We start from the raw sequence: 18,506 nt of genomic DNA, 5'->3' as shown, positions 1-18,506 counted from the left end.
GAAAATATTTATTTGTGAAGTAGAAAAGCACCCATGTCTCTGGGTTATGGTACGGCAGCCTCTAACTCCAAGCCGCGGCCTTCGAAGCGGCAACGTCGTAAGTAGGGCTGTAACAGCTGTTTTGTTTGTATGCAACTAATGTTGATTTGGGGAATTTTTTAAGAATAGGAAACCTTTGCTGCTGGGCTATGAAAATATTGACCCACTTTAAAAGTGCAAAAATTGATTATCAATTTAAATTGTATTGGTTTTCAATTCTATATGTTTTATTTTCAATCTTTTAATACATGTATGTTTATAAATTTTAATTAATAATACGTGAAATAATGAGCTGGTGTCACCTTTCTGTCATGTTATCTTATGGGACGTCTGGACCTGGTGCTAGACAACACCACTTGCGACGTTGCCAATTCTACCAAGCCACGGCCTAGAGTTAAAGGGGGCCGTGTCTCTAGGTTGCTAACAAAAATAACAGTCAATTTGTAGTGACCAACACAGTGGCTACGGTCACAGTGACCTAGTGTAAAGGTAGCCTAAAACAACATGGGCCACAGCCTGGGTCACTTCCTGGTCACAGTGACCTAGTGTGAAGGCGGCCTAACGTAAGATGTACAGTCAAGAAGTAATCGCATTCTAAGCTAAATCTCTGACAAAAAGTTAGTGTCTCCGGTGGGATTCGATCCGGCAATCCTCAGTTCAACAGACTGATACGCTATCCACTATTCCATCAAGACTGTAGGCTCTACATTAGTCTCAGTTAGTCTGGGAGCGCGGACCCTTGTGTACTAATCGTCCCCCACGCCAAAGCCATGAACACAGCGCTGAGGCGCTGAACAACCCCAGAGAGCCGTGAGGGCCAGATGTTTTTGGAAATGAGCAATAAACACTCCCCTCTACACCCCTGCTCTAGCACAGCCGAGTGCCCGGACTAGCTGCGACTACTGTACGCCGTATCGTTGCTGTACAGTGGTGGTCCGGGTTTCCTCAAAGAGAAGAGACTGACGTCACGTCATGAGAGCCGATAGAATTGTGCGATATGTAGCGTCCCGTGAGCCTTGCGTAAACTGGACCCTTTCCGTCTGTCTTCCTTCGTCTTGCCTCCTTGCCTGTTTTTTTTTTTTTTTTGTGGTGTAATGATTATTCAGTTCACTCACTGACTGTTGAGTTGACTCACTGCACTGCTCGCTCAAGCTCAAATATCAACAGATCATCATTGTAGGATAAGGATCAGGTGTTTTCGTTTTGTGCCTAGCCTATTTGTATTAGCTGTCATAAAATTGCTTAGGCCTATTGCTAGTATTGCTAGCTAAAGCTAATGCACAAGTCAATATTATAATTATTATTTTTGTGTATTACTGTTGAAAGTACGTAGATTGTTCAGAGATTATTGCCGGGGCCTTTCAACAGGCACTTTTATCAAATACTTTTTAGGACTAACCATTATTTTTTTCAAATTGAATTTCAATTTCAATTTTCAAGTGAAAGTTACCTACTTAGGCAGTCTTCAAAAACCTCCTAGAATTGAACATTAGGCTACTCATTTCCCCGGGAGCTTATTTACTTGATAATAAGCCTAGTATTGCATTGAATCACTTAAGTAATGATTAAAAGTATAAAATATTTATTTCCCTGTGTTTTAATCCTTATTTTATTAGGAAATGTTCAAAGTGGAGAAAACATAGAACCAAATCTTGAGGATGTTGCTAGAGGAGAAGTTCAAGTAAGTTAGATATATTTAGTGGAAAGAACCTATTAAAATATTGAAAATAAAACATATAAGTAAATAAACGATATATCGATCAATATTTTTATTCGAATGAGTGTAGGACCTAAAGTAAAGTGCAGCCACGGACTTAAAGATTAACAAGCACTAGTCATAACCTTTAACAGAGGTTATGTTTTGGTTACAAGTTAACAACTCATTGCAAAATACCTTATAATCAGCTGGTTGGTGCCTCATAAGTAATCACCACAGTACAGTGAAACCCCATTTGATTAAGCTGGCGGCTAACGGCTGTTTTCTGGACTGTTTCCTTGCGTGGGAAGTTTGTCGAAACAGTGTAGTGTAGCGTAAACGTTTTTTTTACAGGAATGGGGGTCGCACTTTTTGTTTAGAATTTATAAGGACCATAATAGACAAGTTTTAATCTAAATTGTTTTGTTTATATCAATTTTTCCGTTTTTTTATGGAAAAATAAACATAGGCCTAGGCTAAGTTTACAATAACTTTTGAACCACAATTTTTACAGCAATGGGAGGTTGCACTATGTTGTTGAAAATTATTTAAGGATTATCACATAGGCTACTTAAGTTTATTTCAATAAAAACTGGCTTTTTTAAAAAATATGAATTTCTCTTTTTAAAGGTTTTTTGGTATTGTACTTTCCTGTCAAGGGGAACATTCATTATTATCGATGTTCTTTTCGATATATCGATATTTTCGTTTTCCTTTACGATCCATATTCCATCTGTTTTAATATCCTGTTTTAATTTAACCGTAAAAAAACACTTGAATACCTATACTAAATTATTTGTTTTTTTAAACTCTTCAAATAATTTAGAGGGAAATAGAAACTTTATGTTTTAAGGGGTCAAAAATGTAGAAACCCAATTTTTACCCAATAAAAACCACCATAAAACGCTGTTCACATGGTCAGATCATGCAGGTTTGTGAACTCATTCAAGTTTATCCCACGCTCTCCACCTTCAAACCAAATTTTATTAAAATTTCTGAAAAAATTTGATAAGTTTTAGTTAGGTACAGTATTAGGCCTATTTGTTTGTTAACATTCATATTTTGTTTTTGGTTGAATATTAATAGTTTCATTTATTAAACATCGATGAAAAACTTAAACAGATCATAAATCAATTTTGTTTACATAAACAAATGTTTTTAGAAACTACTAGCTGTTACCCGGCGGTTTTGCCCGACATACTTTTGAGGTTTGTTATGAACCGGCTAAAGCTGGGACTTCACTATAGGCTAACATAACGTTTTTATAGGGAAGATTTGGGAGTATAAATTCCCTTGAAGGGCTTTAGTATCTGAGCGGAATGAGCAAAATCAAGACACCATTGGTCAGCATTCCACATAATTTGTTCACTCTTCTTACTGATAAACCCATTCACAAACCTCTTATCACTTTATTTTTATCCATACACTGCAAAACATTCCTGATGAATAGCAGCTGTCCAATATGTTTTCCACCATTCAAAATCGTATGTCCAAACAGCTTGTTCCTCATACTTGATGGATTTTTTTTTCCGTTTCACACATTTTGAGACCCAGTAAAATGTAAGATGCCTGAAGTTTTGAATTTTTTTGTGGAAAAAACATTTGCCTCTCTAACTACGGTATTTATACTTGTGTTTTTCTTTTCAGAGTTGTAGAGGCTGCTCTCTAAACAGACTACCTGATGTGAAAACCTTCATCTATGGTGATTTGCCCAAATAGTATCCTTTAATAACATAGCTAATATTGTATTGTTTGGGTTATTCTTAACATGGTATAACTATAACCTACATTTAGTTAGCTTATATCAACGTATAAATTAATCATAACTATTTACTTGTGCACATCTCAAACAACAAGGGTATAATGACACCTGACAAGATCCTAAGAATCACATTTGAACAACTGTGCTATGTCGTTGCATATTAATGATCAAATCCTTGATTTATTTTTCTCGATACTTAATGAACTCTAACTAAAATTCACAAACAAATATTACTGGTTCACTTAAACATTATACAGTTTGTTGAACAATGGACCTATCAGTTAATTAAAGGCATTGACTATAGGATACTGAAGGTAACGGTATTTTTGTGTGCTTCCGATATACAGTTATTGTACTTGTACAACAGGGCGAGAGCGCATTCAAAACATTATGAATTTTAGTGATTTATACTTTCAATCTAAAATATTATGACTTAATAGGCCTACCTCCATCATAAGTCCAAATTGTGTCTAACTTCAAATAATAAAGTTGTTCAAAGCTGACAAGTTTTGTTGCAATGCAACATCCTCGGAGCTTTAAGTCAAAAACATCAAAATAATTTACACATCTTTGTTGAATTTAATGTTCTGAATTGTGTTCGATAATTTTAATTTGATGTTTTTGTATTGCATGGCTATGTGTGCCTGATTGGCTGAATTCATAGTATTCATTCTGATAATAAAAAACATTAAATTAAAATTATCGAGCACAATTCAGAACATTAAATTCAACAAAGATGTTCTGCATGTGTAAATTATTTTGATGTTTTTACGTAAAGCTCCGACGATGTTGCATTGCAACGAAACATGTCAGCTTTGAACAACTTTATTATTTGAAGTTAGACACAATTTGGACTACTGACGGAGGTAAGCCTATTAAGTCATAGTCCAGGGGCTATCAGAATGAATACTAAAATATTAAATTCATTAATTTAGGCATAGTACCTAATCTGTTTTGTTTTTATACTGTGTATTTTTAAACATCTGACTGTATACTTTATTTTTCTTTAACTTTGATAGTTCTGGAGTAGAGTTTCATCCAATACCTGGAGCTGTTCCACACCTGGTCTTGTTTGATAAGTCTGATAAGGTAATTATACATTTAACTAGTTTGTTTGCTGTCTCTGTTCAGTGAAATGCTACCTATCAGGGTTTTTTAATCTCATTTATCACCAGTTGAAGTATTATTATCCATTTTATTTATCACCAGTTGAAGTATGAATATCTATTTTGCTTCTAAAATTTATGTGGGATATTGTTATGAGGCATTTAAGATAATCAGTGATTATGATTAAATACCTCACAATACCTTTTGTTGTTCATTGATTAGGCAGTTGTGGAAAACAAGATCATTTTTTATATTCATAAATCTTGTAATATAAACATGTCTCATGTGCGTAAGAAACAATATTTGTAATAAATATATTTAGTAATGGGTCCCTCTAAAATGTGTTATTAATATTCTTATTTATCTGTCCATCTTAAAAGACTTGTTCTAAATTTGTATATCAAAACATATAATAACTAATTATTGAATTCTCGGTCTTCCGGTTAGAGCCTCCCTCATTCCTCAGTAGCAAAGTAATGCCTCATCATAGAATGGACCCAACGTCTAGTTTTTTACATAGTGTAAATACTGACTTGACATACCCCTCATCGGAAGACAGAGAATTCAAGTGATGTTACACTCTACAGTAGGACGGAATAAATTGGGAAACCTTAGACTTGGATAATGATTTTATTAACCGACTTCCCCACTACCAACAAAAGGAGGAGGTTCTCAATTTGTTTGTGGCGATGTTTTTTTTTTCTATGTATGTTCACCAATTTCTCTGTGATTCTTTTACCGATCAGTGTGGTTCCACCACCAAAATAACCAGGAGAGTTTCTATTTGGTACCTTATATATTATGTTTAAGTGTAATATTTGTTTCGGTTAAAAATTCTGAAAACCTTAAATATTCAACATTTATTTTGTTTACATTTGTGCAGATTGTTTACATTTGTGCAGAGAAGGCAATAAATAATAATAACATTCCTACAGCTGTTAGTTGAAACCATTTAAATGAAGCTACAGACAATTCTTAATGAAACAGTTGCTTCATATTGATCAATAAACTATTTCTTGCTATGGAGCCTAAATGAATTACATTGAGAAAAATGCATTTTGTTTTGGTTACTATAAAAAATGTATTTTAACGTTTGACCTGATTTGTGTATACAGTAATTCTGTTTTTAGTATTGAATATTCTGACTTACAAAAACATATATGTTTCAGTGAATAGCTGTATGATATTGAAATTAAAGGTGTATTGTGAAAACCAAAGCATTCGTAAAACAGATCTAAATATAAATTAAATGCAATTATTCCTTACACGACCTAAGAAGTGTGAAAGTGCATAATCGTCAATTGTCTTAAAAGTGTTAAATATTTTTATTACTAAACATGCATTTGCAGATGTGGAATGTTTATTGATATTCTCTACCCAGTTACTATATCATATCAATACTATTATGCCTGCTTCAGAAAGTGCTAGAGGAAGATGATTTGCAATTTCGACTAACAGTTCGACTAAACAGTTTTGCTTATCAAAAAACCTCAAGTAATTAATATATAAAAAATTATACAGTCACTAAAAATCATGAAATAATTTATTTTTGTAAAAAAATACAACCGACTTTGAACGCTCTAAAAAGAATGAAATAATTTCAATAAAGTAAACTTTTGTATTAGGCAAGCTAACGTATTTCAAGTCGGCGCGGCTCAAACTGCAAATATGATTGAAATTAAATATTGTGTGTGTATTTTGAAAATCAATAAATTGTAGCTGGATAACATAAATATATAAAAAACATACTGAAATGTTTTGTTTATATATTAAAGACAATATTTTCTCGTATTTTATGTTTACTTCAGAATAAATGCATTATGAAAATAACACACACAAAATGTTCTATATGAATAGGAAAATAATTTAGTTTGATATTATGATAGGGAAAAGAAGCTAGTTTAGAATTAAAACGTTACTTTTCCAAGTTAGAAACATTTAAATGCATTATAATCTTTTTAAAGATACTCGTTAATACCACTATAATGCCGATCTCTTTTGGTTCAAAGACCAAATCTGGTCTGATTACGGTAATAAAATAACACCTAACGCATAACTATGAAAAAGACATGCAGATGTCCTGAAACCTTTAGTTATAGATAGTCTCCTGCAATATGGACACCCTCTTTCAATTTTGTATCAAAAATCATCATAGAGCCGCGCCGACTTACAATACGTGAGCTTGCCTAATACAAAAGTTTACTTTATTGAAATTATTTCATTCTTTTTAGAGCGTTCGAAGTCGGTTGTATTTTTTTACAAAAATAAATTATTTCATGATTTTTAGTGACTGTATATTTTTTTTAAACTTAAATAAATGGGAGACTGAAACCTAATGTCAAAATCTATTACTTCAACAGTGCCACCTTTCAACCTTTATGAAAATACTAATTTTTTAGGTTTAGCGTTGGACTGCACTCTTAGTTGGACAGGTCACGTTGATAAAGTCTGCTCTAAAATAAGTTCTGGGATGTTTGCTATAAAGAGACTGTCAACTTTCTGTGATTTGAAAACAATTAAATCGGTTTATTATTCAGTAATTCATTCACACATAACGTATGGCATTGAAGTCTATGGTGCTACTTCAAATTTCAACATGAATAGAAGCCTTAAGGACTACGTTAAAACTAAACTATGACACTCCTTGTAAAACTTAAATCTCAACAAACATGAAAATACTAGACAAAGACGTGATTTTCAAATTACAAAACATAACAAAGAGTTTTTTTAAAAAGAAGCCTAGCTATACTGGGATTAACTTGTATAACAGCCTACCAATTTCAATAAAATATAAAATAACCTCTGACGATTTTAAAAATGTTTTAAAATCTTTTCTAATTGAAGGTGCATTTTATAGTTTTATATTGACGTCATTTATGTATACATATTGTATATAAAAATGAATAAAGATTATTTTGATTTGATTTTATTAGAATTGTTCTTAAACAACCGGCCACTAACTAACTGTTTAAATGAACAAATAAACTGGCCTACAAATGAACAAACTAACTATTTAAACTTGAAAGTTTTTTTAAATTACAGATTTTATAAAATTCTGGATTTCCAGTATCGTCATCGTCAGTCTAAAGTCAATAAATTAAAATAAGCTTTGCTGCAACTGAGTGTGGTTTTGTGTCCTCAACATTTACTTTGATATAATTGATACGCCATAGGCTAGTTTACTGAATTGTTTGTGTTCGTAGGTTTGTGTTTTTGTCCAGCAATGTTAACTAGCTCATACCGTTAAATTAGAACTGGACAATAGAAAAGATAAATTATGAATTTGTTGGCAACTTAAATACAAAAATACAATTTAAAATTTGACTTTAAATTATCCAATCATGACCTAACGTTTTGCCGCCATTATGTACATGCTTCCCTTTTATGTTTACTCTCTCACAGACCCCTGTAGTGCCCTCCCTCTGTGTGGAAATTGCCTGTTCATCTATGTGATACTTTAGGAAAATAACTGTTTGGTCTCTTCATACCAATACTTATTTTAGTTTAACATTTCTGTTCTGCACTGCTAGTATGTAAATTAGTTTTCCTATGTAAACAGTATTTTGCTTGTCTCTGTCCAATTAAAAACCACATAGTTTCTTGTGTATATGTTGATTTCCCTTTTAGAGGAAATAGTCATTTATAACTAGTAATAAACTAGTAATCTAACTTCGTAACTTAGAACTTGCAAACAAGTGTAAACCTCTCTTTTTGTGCTGTATTATTGTTTTTTATATTTGAATGTTTTTTTGCATTAAAATCAGTTTCATGTTTTACTATTTTTCTTTTAATGGCACATTGAATAATATATTATGTGGGTATGGAAAATGTATGCAATAAACATTTAAACAACATTAACTCACCATCACCAATAATGAACTTCAAACTAAGGATTTTAAAATGAAAAATTGTAACTTAATGATTATTACACTTATATTTTGTTTTAAACTTCTCGATTACAGGAGCTGTACAGAACCGACCTGTCCCACTTGTCTCGGCAGGGATGTAACGATTTGGTAAAAAAGTATTTCAAACTCAAGGATGAGGAAGAAGACCAAATAGAAATTCCAGCTGTCGTAAAAGAAGTCAAAGAAGAGCTGTAACCCTGTAATGTACTGTCTAGTCCAAACTTATAAGGTATGAAAAATACACTAAGAAAAGAAAACAAAGTTTCAGAGTGGGCTCTCATACTGGCGTAAAACTGACTTAGTAAAATTAAGTCTAGTTCTTGTGGAATTTTGTTCAAAGTGTTTTGAGATTTTTAATACCTTTTCTTAAAAGTGCAATACATCTTATTGCAACTCCTGTGCAAGAGTCCTTTACTACAAATAATCTAATGATAAACACACAGTATAGCACAAAGTAATTTGTATAGTTGATTAAGGCTTTTGTTTAGTCTAACATGAATGTGATTAAAACACCCAACATCAATCCTTAAAAATTGGTGGTAGGTTTTGCCTAATGTGCCGTTCAAAGTCAAGTTCAAAGTACCTGTTCATAAGTATAGTGATAACTAATCATTCCACTTATTTACGTATACGTTTTAAAAGTAATGTACGTTTAATAACATCTAGGTATGTAACAAGTCTGATTAAATAATCCAATTATTTCTAAGCTAATTATAATACATTTAAAAAATGTAAATGTGTAAATGTAAAAATGTCTCATGTGCAATAGCATAGACTAAGCAACACAAGGGAGTATGTTTTTTCTATGGCAATAGTCTAATAACAAAACACTTTTCTTTAGCAATTAGTTTATTGTTTGAAAGAAATATGTATTTAGTTTACACTTGAATTTGTTTGAATACGGGTGTGTGCAATACAGACGCAGAGTGGAACTTTGTCAAATATTTTTATTAATTAAATTGTCATTGTGTTGGTAATACAAGAAACTAATTTGGTTCAGTTTCCTATTGAAGATGTTATATAATACACTTACAATGTACCATAACAAGTTAAGAAAATCATAATACAATTAAAATTGTATGCACAAATTGTTGTATTTTATATACTAAGTTAATGAACCTTGAACTTTCTCATTGGCTTTATTTTTTTCTTTAACTTAAATAAATAAATAACTTTTTGATCAGTATCGAACGTGTTACTAAATTACCTGAAAATAGAAAAAAAATATGTCAAATAACACTTGTGATAATACATTTACACTTGTACTTTTTACTCACAAGACAGTAAATACATATAAAAGATGGTAAGTGGTGATCGATTTTGATTGGACACTCCAATCATCATCAGACCCAATAGGCAAATTAGTATAGGGGTTTTGTTTTCTTTCGGACCAAAAACATCATTTGTTTATGTTTATGATCCATACCGGTATTTTTCTAGTACTCGTGGTATTTACCGTATTGTGAGTAAACAGTATAAGTGTAAATATATTATCACAAGTGTTATTTGATGTATTTTTTGTATTTACAGGCTAACTCAGGCTAAACAAATTATTCCTAATGAAAGACTTTGACTCTATGTTAAAAGCAATGTGTACTAGCCTACTTGATTTTGTAATTATACAATCAAACATATAATGCTGTGTTGTTTCTTTCCCTGAATAACACCTCTGTTTTCATCTGTACAATTGTTTATAGATTTAGCTGATGAAATGTACCATTAAATATCTTCTATTTATACTAATAAAAGTCAAATACCACTCACTGACTACTGTATCTAAAAAAACTACTAACGATAAGAACTCAGGAATTGGCATAGAGATTCTAATTAGGGCTCTAGGTGAGCAATAAGAAGCGTTTTCAAGAAATTCCATCAGGGCTCTGCCCCAGTGGCCTCGAAAGTTCCCATGTTATCCTTATGGAAAAATGATTTGTTTACATTTGAACAGATGAATATTTTTGGATTTTATACTATTCACTAAGGGAACAGCTGGTTGTAGTTTGATTGAAATGAAAATATATGCATTTTTTGTGGCTTGAAAATCATTTGGTGTTTAGTTTCCCAAAACTGCATAACACTTTTTTGTAATCGTAATGGTATATTTCATCACTAGGGCCTAAAGTGACTCTTTTTGACCCGAGGTCAAGTATTACGATCGAGGCGAAGCTGAGGTCGGAAAATGAGTGAGGGTTGACACTTTTTGCCCGTGTGGTGATTTATATTTTCTTCATATTGCATAATTAATTAACAAACTAAGCTAGAAAACAAAATAATTTTTATGTAAAGATAACCTCTCAAAACGACTTCCATCTTGTTTTCAATTCTGCTAATGCAAATAAGCAGCAGTTTCGTAAGTGATTCAATCATTTTGTCCATCAACTTTCTTTCATTTCACCTTGTTTTCTTGCAGATATTTTCATTTGCTCACAGCCGACACAATTAAACTAACCATGATTAGCTATGTTGCTGCAAAATCAATCACATATTTTTATTTTTTGTAATAATACAAATGTTTTCCGTTCTGTGTTATCAATTCACCTACCGGTACAAGATAAAGTCACTAAAGTAGTGAACGCTTGGGTCAGTGATGAAGTTAATAAAGTAGTTATAACTGCAAATTATTTTTAAAGTCACACACTCCAGTGTAAAACATAAGCATTAGCTGACAATAGAAACTGAGTCTACTTTTACTGACCAAACCGACAGTCCATACTCTCCATAGTCCCCTCTTACCAAGAAAGATGTATTTATATTAACAGTAGACTAAGAAAAGTATGTGTTTGTCCTTTTAGTGAATTTCCCATAATAGGGAATAAGCTAATACCATAGGTCTCATGGTAAGACCTAGATCCGGGACCGATTTACTTTTTGGTTTTGAGATCCCCAGAGGCCAAAAACACCATCCGTTCAAATTCATATGTATACATAAATAAATATATATATATAACTCGAGCAAAAATGATCCGATTTTGATGAAATTTTGTACAAACGTGTAAACCTACGTTCATTTGAACGAGTTCGCGAACTACCATAATCGGACTATGGGAACGGGGGTTTATGGGGTAAAAATTTATTTCCATTTTTGACCCTAAAATCACAAAATTTCATAATTTCTCTCCAAACCATTTTGTAGAGCTTAAGAAAAGAAATAATCTTTTATATTGAAGTGTTGCAGTATGCCCAACGGGCAGATAATTAAAAAAATTGTAAATTTAAAATTCCCATGTTAAACAAATATTTGTCCTTCACTCATGGAGAAGAAATAATCTGTTGTAGTTTGCTTGTTTATGGATATATTTAAATAAAATTTGGCAATTTTGTTTATTTCATAATAAACATTTTAATTCATCAACATTTTAATAAAAAAACACACCTCAATATCTTTCCCGTGGCAGCAAACCTAAGTACTCACTAAAATTAATGTTATTTAAATAGGAAATAAATCTGAAAATTTTTAGGGGATATTTGATTATAAACCTAGCTGGGTAAATAAAAAATTTGCTTAGTCTGCAGGTTTGCTGCGGCGGGGGTATTTTGTTACTTCAAGCAGTTTTACACAGGGTGTGAGAACTCTTATCATGCACAGAAGAATTTACGATAAGGCCTATCTGATAATTTTTCTATTCATACACTTCAAATTCAACCGTTTTCTATTCAAATTTACCATTGTGGTAGCCGTTGTACCAGTGTAATGCTGCTTTATTACTATTGTAACAATTAAGATTATTTGATACTTATATTTTGAGACATGAGATATGGCTATTAATTTATAGTTTAGTACTATCCCTCAATTACACCAGCTCATATTGTGAGTAAAACTACATCGAATAAAGATTGAGGCAAATATTTTACCACAAAATTGTAGTTGTTAAAAGCCTATTAGAGATAAAGGTGATTGCATTCCATTAAGATCTAAGTATTTTTTCAAAGCGCTCTCATTTTCATTAGGTTGATGACAATGAGTTTACCCCAAGTTACCTGGTTATTACCTTTTGGTCATTTAGGGTCCTGGGGTGCATTGAGTAATTCAGAAATATTTCTTCAGAATGAAACAGGAGGAAGTTCGGTTTGTCTCAGGGCTGTACACAAATTATTTGAGCTTGAACGGTTGGCTATATATCACAAAATACAAACAAGGTACAAAACTTCAAGAGTTAGCATCACTTGTACCGATGCTGATAGCCATTTCTTTGGCTCCTCCTTACTTGATTTTTCAACTCATGAGTTTCTTCAAGATAAAATATGATCTTGTGATGACATCAGAGATCATTTGCATGATCATTCCGCTGACCATTTGCCAGATCAAAAACCTTACTTTTTTGTATCACAGAAAAGATATTGGGGACCTCTTGCGATTATTGACAGACGACTTGTTTGTTTTCAGTTCAAACAAGACTCGGGCAAGAAGTAACGAGATTTTGGAGAAGTTTGTCAGGAAAACTAACTTGTTCACAGTATTTTTTGTCGTGTTGGAATTGTTGCCTATGACTGCATGGGAATGTATGCCTCTTTTGTCTAGCAGTTCTTCTGGAAATGTGACTGTTGTCAATAAGTTCTTGCCTGGTTGGTACCCTTGGGATTATTCCCAATTCCCAGGTTACCACGTCACATTTCTTTACGAGACTAACATGGCCTGCTTCAACAGTTTTTACCAAATAAGTAGTAATGTCCTCCTTTACCAGCTGACATTGATGTTGTGTGGGCATATTACTGTTCTAACTGACAATTTTGAAAAACTAAAAGAAATCGATGATCCAGAAAAGATCATAGATGGAATGAAGGTATCTTACGAAAGTAAGGGAATTGCATTTAAATCTTCACTAATGGCACTGATCTATAAAGATAAAGAAATATTGGAAAGTCTAAAACAATGTGTGAAGAATCATCAGGAAATTCTGAGGTAATTTTTGTAGTTTTATTTAGCATTGTACTTTGGCTAAAAATATTTAAAACGTGAATTTAGTAGAACTTTACTCCATAAGTCATAAGAAAGAAGGAGCTAATAGGTGGGATACTAAAAATGAATATTAAAAATATATTAAACTAGCTGTACTCGCGGGCTTTGCCCCGTTTATCTTTATAAGTGAGCTCGTTCGCATGGCTCAATTTAGGTTGGAGCTCGTTCGCTGCGCTCACTTGCCTCCAGGTTGTCCTTGGTTGCAAATTAGCTGTTGTCATAAATTTAAAAAAAAATAATAGTGCTGCACCCTGTTGGTAATCCTTGTAACTTTAATGCTATTGCACATCATAGAACAGAACCAACTTGTTTAATTGAAACAGCTGTTAAGATTAATTAATTCCATTTAAATATGAGTATTCATAAGGTTAACATGGGAAACTCCATAGCCACTGGGGCGGAGCCTGAGAGTCCGATCAGAATAAAAACAACTTAGTTTTCCTATTTAATGCCTAAAGAATCAGTGTACCAAATTTCAGCCTCCTAGATAAATGGGAAGTGGGAGAATTATAGTAGTGATGAGAGTGAGTCAGTGAGGGCTTTGCCTTTTATATATAAAGATGAGTTACTACTATAAAGCCTTCATTTCATTTTGATATCTTTATTCAATAATAATCGTACATTGAATTGCATAAAAAATATTCAATTACAGCATAGCATAGTGTCTTGATTATTCAAAGAATCTTAATAAATTATAATAAAGTAATTTGAAACCAGAGGTTTTTTTTGCATTTGGTTATGAGGTTCTTATATTAGTGATGGGCGGATCCAAGAAAATGTCGGTACCGGATCCGGATCTTGAAAAATTCGGATCCGGATCTTCGGATCCGGATCCAGATACACACTGTCATAAGGGCGGGTAAAAAAAAACTTAATTAACAGAATGCCAATTTAAATCATACTTTTATTATTTTTTATCACGAAGCATCGGGTGAGATTAAAATACCTACGGGATATTTTTGAGACGAAATTATAGCTCGTTAGCTTATCATCCAGGTACAAAACTAAAAACTAGAGGTGTGAAGATATCCGAAAAATCGGGTCGGATTCAGTTCGGAAAGATACATGCCATTACCATATATGTTATTTATTTGTATCAAGAGACAAACACTGAAACATGGCCTTGCCATATAAGTTATTTGCACCAAGAGCCAAACACTAAGACATGACCTTGCCATATAAGTTATTTGAATTAAGAGACAAACACTGAGACATGGCCTTGCCATATAAGTTATTTGCATCAAAAGACAAACACTGAGTCATAACCTTGCCATATAAATTATTTGCATCAAGAGACAAACACTGAGTCATGGCCTTGCCATATAAGTTATTTGCATCAAAAGACAAACACTGAGTCATAACCTTGCCATATAAGTTATTTGCATCAAGAGACAAACGCTGAGACATGGCCTTGCCATACAAGTTATTTGCATCAAGAGGCAAACACTGAAACATGGCCTTGCCATACAAGTTATTTGCATCTAGATACAAACATCGAGACATGGCCTTGCCATATAAGTTGTTTGCATCAAGAGACAAACACTCGGGGAAAAAACGGTCTTGTACATGGATACAGACAGTTTGGTGTTAGTAAAAGAATCAGGAAAAAATCGGGGTTGTACAGTGATATAGACAGATTTGTGTTGGTAAAAAATCGGGGTTGTAGTGATACATACAGCTTTTTGTGTTAGTAAAAAATCGGTGTTGTAGAGTGATACAGACAGCTTTGTGTTAGTAAACAAATCGGGGTTGTACAGTGATACAGACAGCTTTGTGCTAGTAGAAACATTCGGGGTTGTAGAGTGATACAGACAGCTTTTTGTGTTAGTAAAAAATCGGTGTTGTACATTGATACAGACAGCTTTGTGTTTAGTAATCAAATCGGTGTTGTACAGTGATACAGACAGCTTTGTGTTGGTAAAAACTCGGGGTTGTACATTGATACAGACAGCTTTGTGTTTAGTAATCAAATCGGTGTTGTACAGTGATACAGACAGCTTTGTGTTGGTAAAAACTCGGGATTGTACAGTGATACAGACAGCTTTATGCTAGTAAAAAAATCGGTGTTGTACAGTGATACAGACAGCTTTGTGTTGGTAAAAAAATCGGGGTTGCACAGTGATACAGACAGTTTTGTGCTAGTAAAAACATTGGGGGTTGTAGAGTGATACAGCCAGCTTTGTGATACTAAAAGAATCGGTGTTGTACAGTGATACAGACAGCTTTGTGTTGGTAAAGAAATCGGGGTTGTAGAGTGATACAGACAGCTTTTTGTGTTAGTAAAAAATCGGGGTTGTACAGTGATACAGACAGCTTTGTGTTAGTAAAAAAATCGGTGTTGTACAGTGATACAGACAGCTTTGTGTTGGTAAAAAAATCGGGGTTGCACAGTGATACAGACAGTTTTGTGCTAGTAAAAACATTGGGGGTTGTAGAGTGATACAGACAGCTTTGTGATACTAAAAGAATCGGTGTTGTACAGTGATACAGACAGCTTTGTGTTGGTAAAGAAATCGGGGTTGTAGAGTGATACAGACAGCTTTTTGTCTTAGTAAAAAATCGGGGTTGTACTTTGTGTTAGTTAAAAAATCGGTGTTGTACAGTGATACAGACAGCTTTGTGTTGGTAAAAAATCGGGTTTGTACAGTGATACAGACAGCTTTTTGTGTTAGTAAAAAATCGGTGTTGTACAGTGATACAGACAGCTTTGTGTTAGTAAAAAAATCGGTGTTGTACAGTGATACAGACAGCTTTGTGTTTAGTAATCAAATCGGTGTTGTACAGTGATACAGACAGCTTTTTGTTGGTAAAAACTCGGGGTTGCACAGAGATACAGACAGCTTTTTGTCTTAGTAAAAAATCGGGGTTGTACTTTGTGTTAGTTAAAAAATCGGTGTTGTACAATGTACAGTGATACAGACAGCTTTGTGTTAGTAAAAAAATCGGTGTTGTACATTAATACAGACAGCTTTGTGTTTAGTAATCAAATCGGTGTTGTACAGTGATACAGACAGCTTTGTGTTGGTAAAAACTCGGGGTTGCACAGTGATACAGACAGCTTTTTGTCTTAGTAAAAAATCGGGGTTGTACTTTGTGTTAGTTAAAAAATCGGTGTTGTACAGTGATACAGACAGCTTTGTGTTGGTAAAAAATCGGGTTTGTACAGTGATACAGACAGCTTTTTGTGTTAGTAAAAAATCGGTGTTGTACAGTGATACAGACAGCTTTGTGTTTAGTAAACAAATCGGGGTTGTACAGTGATACAGACAGCTTTGTGCTAGTAAAAACATTCGGGGTTGTAGAGAGATACAGACAGCTTTGTGTTAGTTAAAAAATCGGTGTTGTACAATGTACAGTGATACAGACAGCTTTGTGTTGGTAAAAAAATCGGGGTTGTACAGTGATACAGACAGCTTTGTGTTAGGAAAAAATCGGGAAAAAATTTTAAAAAATCGGATCCATCAAAACCGGATCCAGCCCAAGATCCGGAATTTTTTGGATCCGATCCGGTGCCGGTTCTAGCTCGGATCCGGTGGATCCGGTAGTCCGATATCCGGATCCGACCATCACTATCTTATATTAAAAACTTTTTTTTAAATAAAATAGGAATTGTGGCACAGCTGTGGTTGTTATAGTGGTTCAAGCAAAGACCTCATGGGTCATGAGTCGCATGTTCAAATCCTACTTACAACCAATGGTTTTTGGCTCTTTGATAATACCATAACTCAGCGATTCAGAGCTCACCTTAAGTTGTGGATACACATATTTGGAAAAAATTGTAGGTCTTTAACACTAATACCAAAACCCTACCCAGTCTGACGCTAACTGAAACCCCTGGTCTGCAAGACCCCATTTGAAAATAATGGACCCCACTTAGAAACACACAAACCGAAACCCTCGGCCTGTGAGACCCCACTTTAAAATACACTAACGCTAGGCTTCTGAGACGGGCATGTTATGAACAGACAACCTGTCAAGGTCACTGCACCCACAAATGAACGAACAATTTATCAACAGGTACGGGAGTAAAAGGGGGGAAGGAATCCAGGAATCCCCCAAACAAACAGTGTTTCCAACATGCATTTGTGAAAATTCCTGTGGCCCTGTCAGATCGGGGTTTCAGTAAAACTGTTAAAGGGATTTTTTTATTATAAACACTTCCAACAATAACAACTTTCTAATAAAAATCCATAATGAATTTTTAGCTTGACTCTAGTTAGTTAACTAACCGTCATCTGACAATTTAATTTTTTTTTTTTCAGGAGAACCATTTCTACCTAAATGTATAACTATTTTTCTGTATTTCAGGTTGTCAAAGAAACTGAATAAAGTGTACAGTGTATTGGTTGGGTCTGACATTCTACTCGCACTATTCTTATTCTGCCTCATTCTGTTCCAGCTAACAAGTGTAAGTCCTAGCTTGTGTAAGCTAACAAGGGTAAAATTATTCATTTGATGTTTATTTAGGAACATAACATAGATCAGTGTTGGATTTGACAATCATTTCACTGAACTAATTTCATTTGTATCACCGTTCTTGCGTTCTTTGATTTGTATCTCTGCTGACTCTTGCATGAAACTATTCTTTACTTCAGTTTATACAATTAATTTTTTAACAACACCATACACTGTATAACTCACTATATTTCACTATATACAGGGTGGCTGGTCATCAGTGTCACAAAATTTTTTTGGCGTAAGTACAAAGTAAATGCAGTGTAATGATGCATATAAAAGGTTCCAAGTCCAAAAATTAGCTTCTCAAAGAATTATTTTATGTTTTTCAAAAATAACTATGTTTTCAAACTTAATACAGCTATTTCTCAATTACCTGTAAATGGATTTGAGTAGACAATGTCATTTTCGTGTTCTACATTAAATTTTGAATAAGAATAATATAAAATGACGGAGTATCAGTTGTAAAAACTCCATTGTAAATAGATTCAAAGATAAAAATTAAGATGTTTGAAAAAAATTTAAAAAACATTGGTCTATTGTATTTGTTCACACCCTGTATACAAGAAAGTGTCCGAATAT

General features: G+C 33.5%; 1 protein-coding gene across 4 annotated transcripts; it reads left to right on the top strand.

Moving 5' to 3' along the window:
• Nucleotides 1-1,193: 1,193 nt before the first annotated feature.
• On the top strand, nucleotides 1,194-17,880 carry LOC128994432 (selenoprotein M-like). 4 transcript variants are annotated; one of them, XM_054418999.1, is made up of 5 exons: nucleotides 1,194-1,720; nucleotides 3,383-3,453; nucleotides 4,517-4,586; nucleotides 8,567-8,741; nucleotides 17,778-17,880. In XM_054418999.1, the coding sequence occupies exons 1-4, from the start codon at nucleotides 1,601-1,603 to the stop codon at nucleotides 8,705-8,707; spliced, it is 402 nt and encodes a 133-aa protein (XP_054274974.1). In that variant the 5' UTR covers nucleotides 1,194-1,600; the 3' UTR covers nucleotides 8,708-8,741; nucleotides 17,778-17,880. The 4 variants fall into 4 exon arrangements, with proteins under 4 accessions (XP_054274974.1, XP_054274973.1, XP_054274972.1 ...); XM_054418998.1 differs by lacking the exon at nucleotides 17,778-17,880 and adding an exon at nucleotides 12,897-13,137; XM_054418997.1 differs by lacking the exon at nucleotides 17,778-17,880 and adding an exon at nucleotides 10,043-10,143.
• Nucleotides 17,881-18,506: the final 626 nt, after the last annotated feature.

The sequence above is a fragment of the Macrosteles quadrilineatus genome, unplaced genomic scaffold (genome assembly GCF_028750875.1).
Source record: "Macrosteles quadrilineatus isolate MER2022 unplaced genomic scaffold, UCM_ALF_1.0 Scaffold_5__1_contigs__length_97177068, whole genome shotgun sequence".
NCBI classification, from domain to species: Eukaryota; Metazoa; Arthropoda; class Insecta; order Hemiptera; family Cicadellidae; genus Macrosteles; species Macrosteles quadrilineatus.
Note: the sequence above shows the minus strand (reverse complement) of the source record. Positions and strands in the feature narration are given on the sequence as shown.

What these genes read in the sequence shown, in the direction of transcription:
- LOC128994432 (XM_054418999.1), top strand. Translation starts at nt 1,601, where the DNA reads ATGATTAAAAGTATAAAATATTTATTTCCCTGTGTTTTAATCCTTATT. An exon ending in TATGGTGATTTGCCCAAATA is followed by an intron (nt 3,454 to 4,516) that starts GTATCCTTTAAT and finishes TAACTTTGATAG; the next exon opens with TTCTGGAGTAGAGTTTCATC. An exon ending in TGTTTGATAAGTCTGATAAG is followed by an intron (nt 4,587 to 8,566) that starts GTAATTATACAT and finishes TCTCGATTACAG; the next exon opens with GAGCTGTACAGAACCGACCT.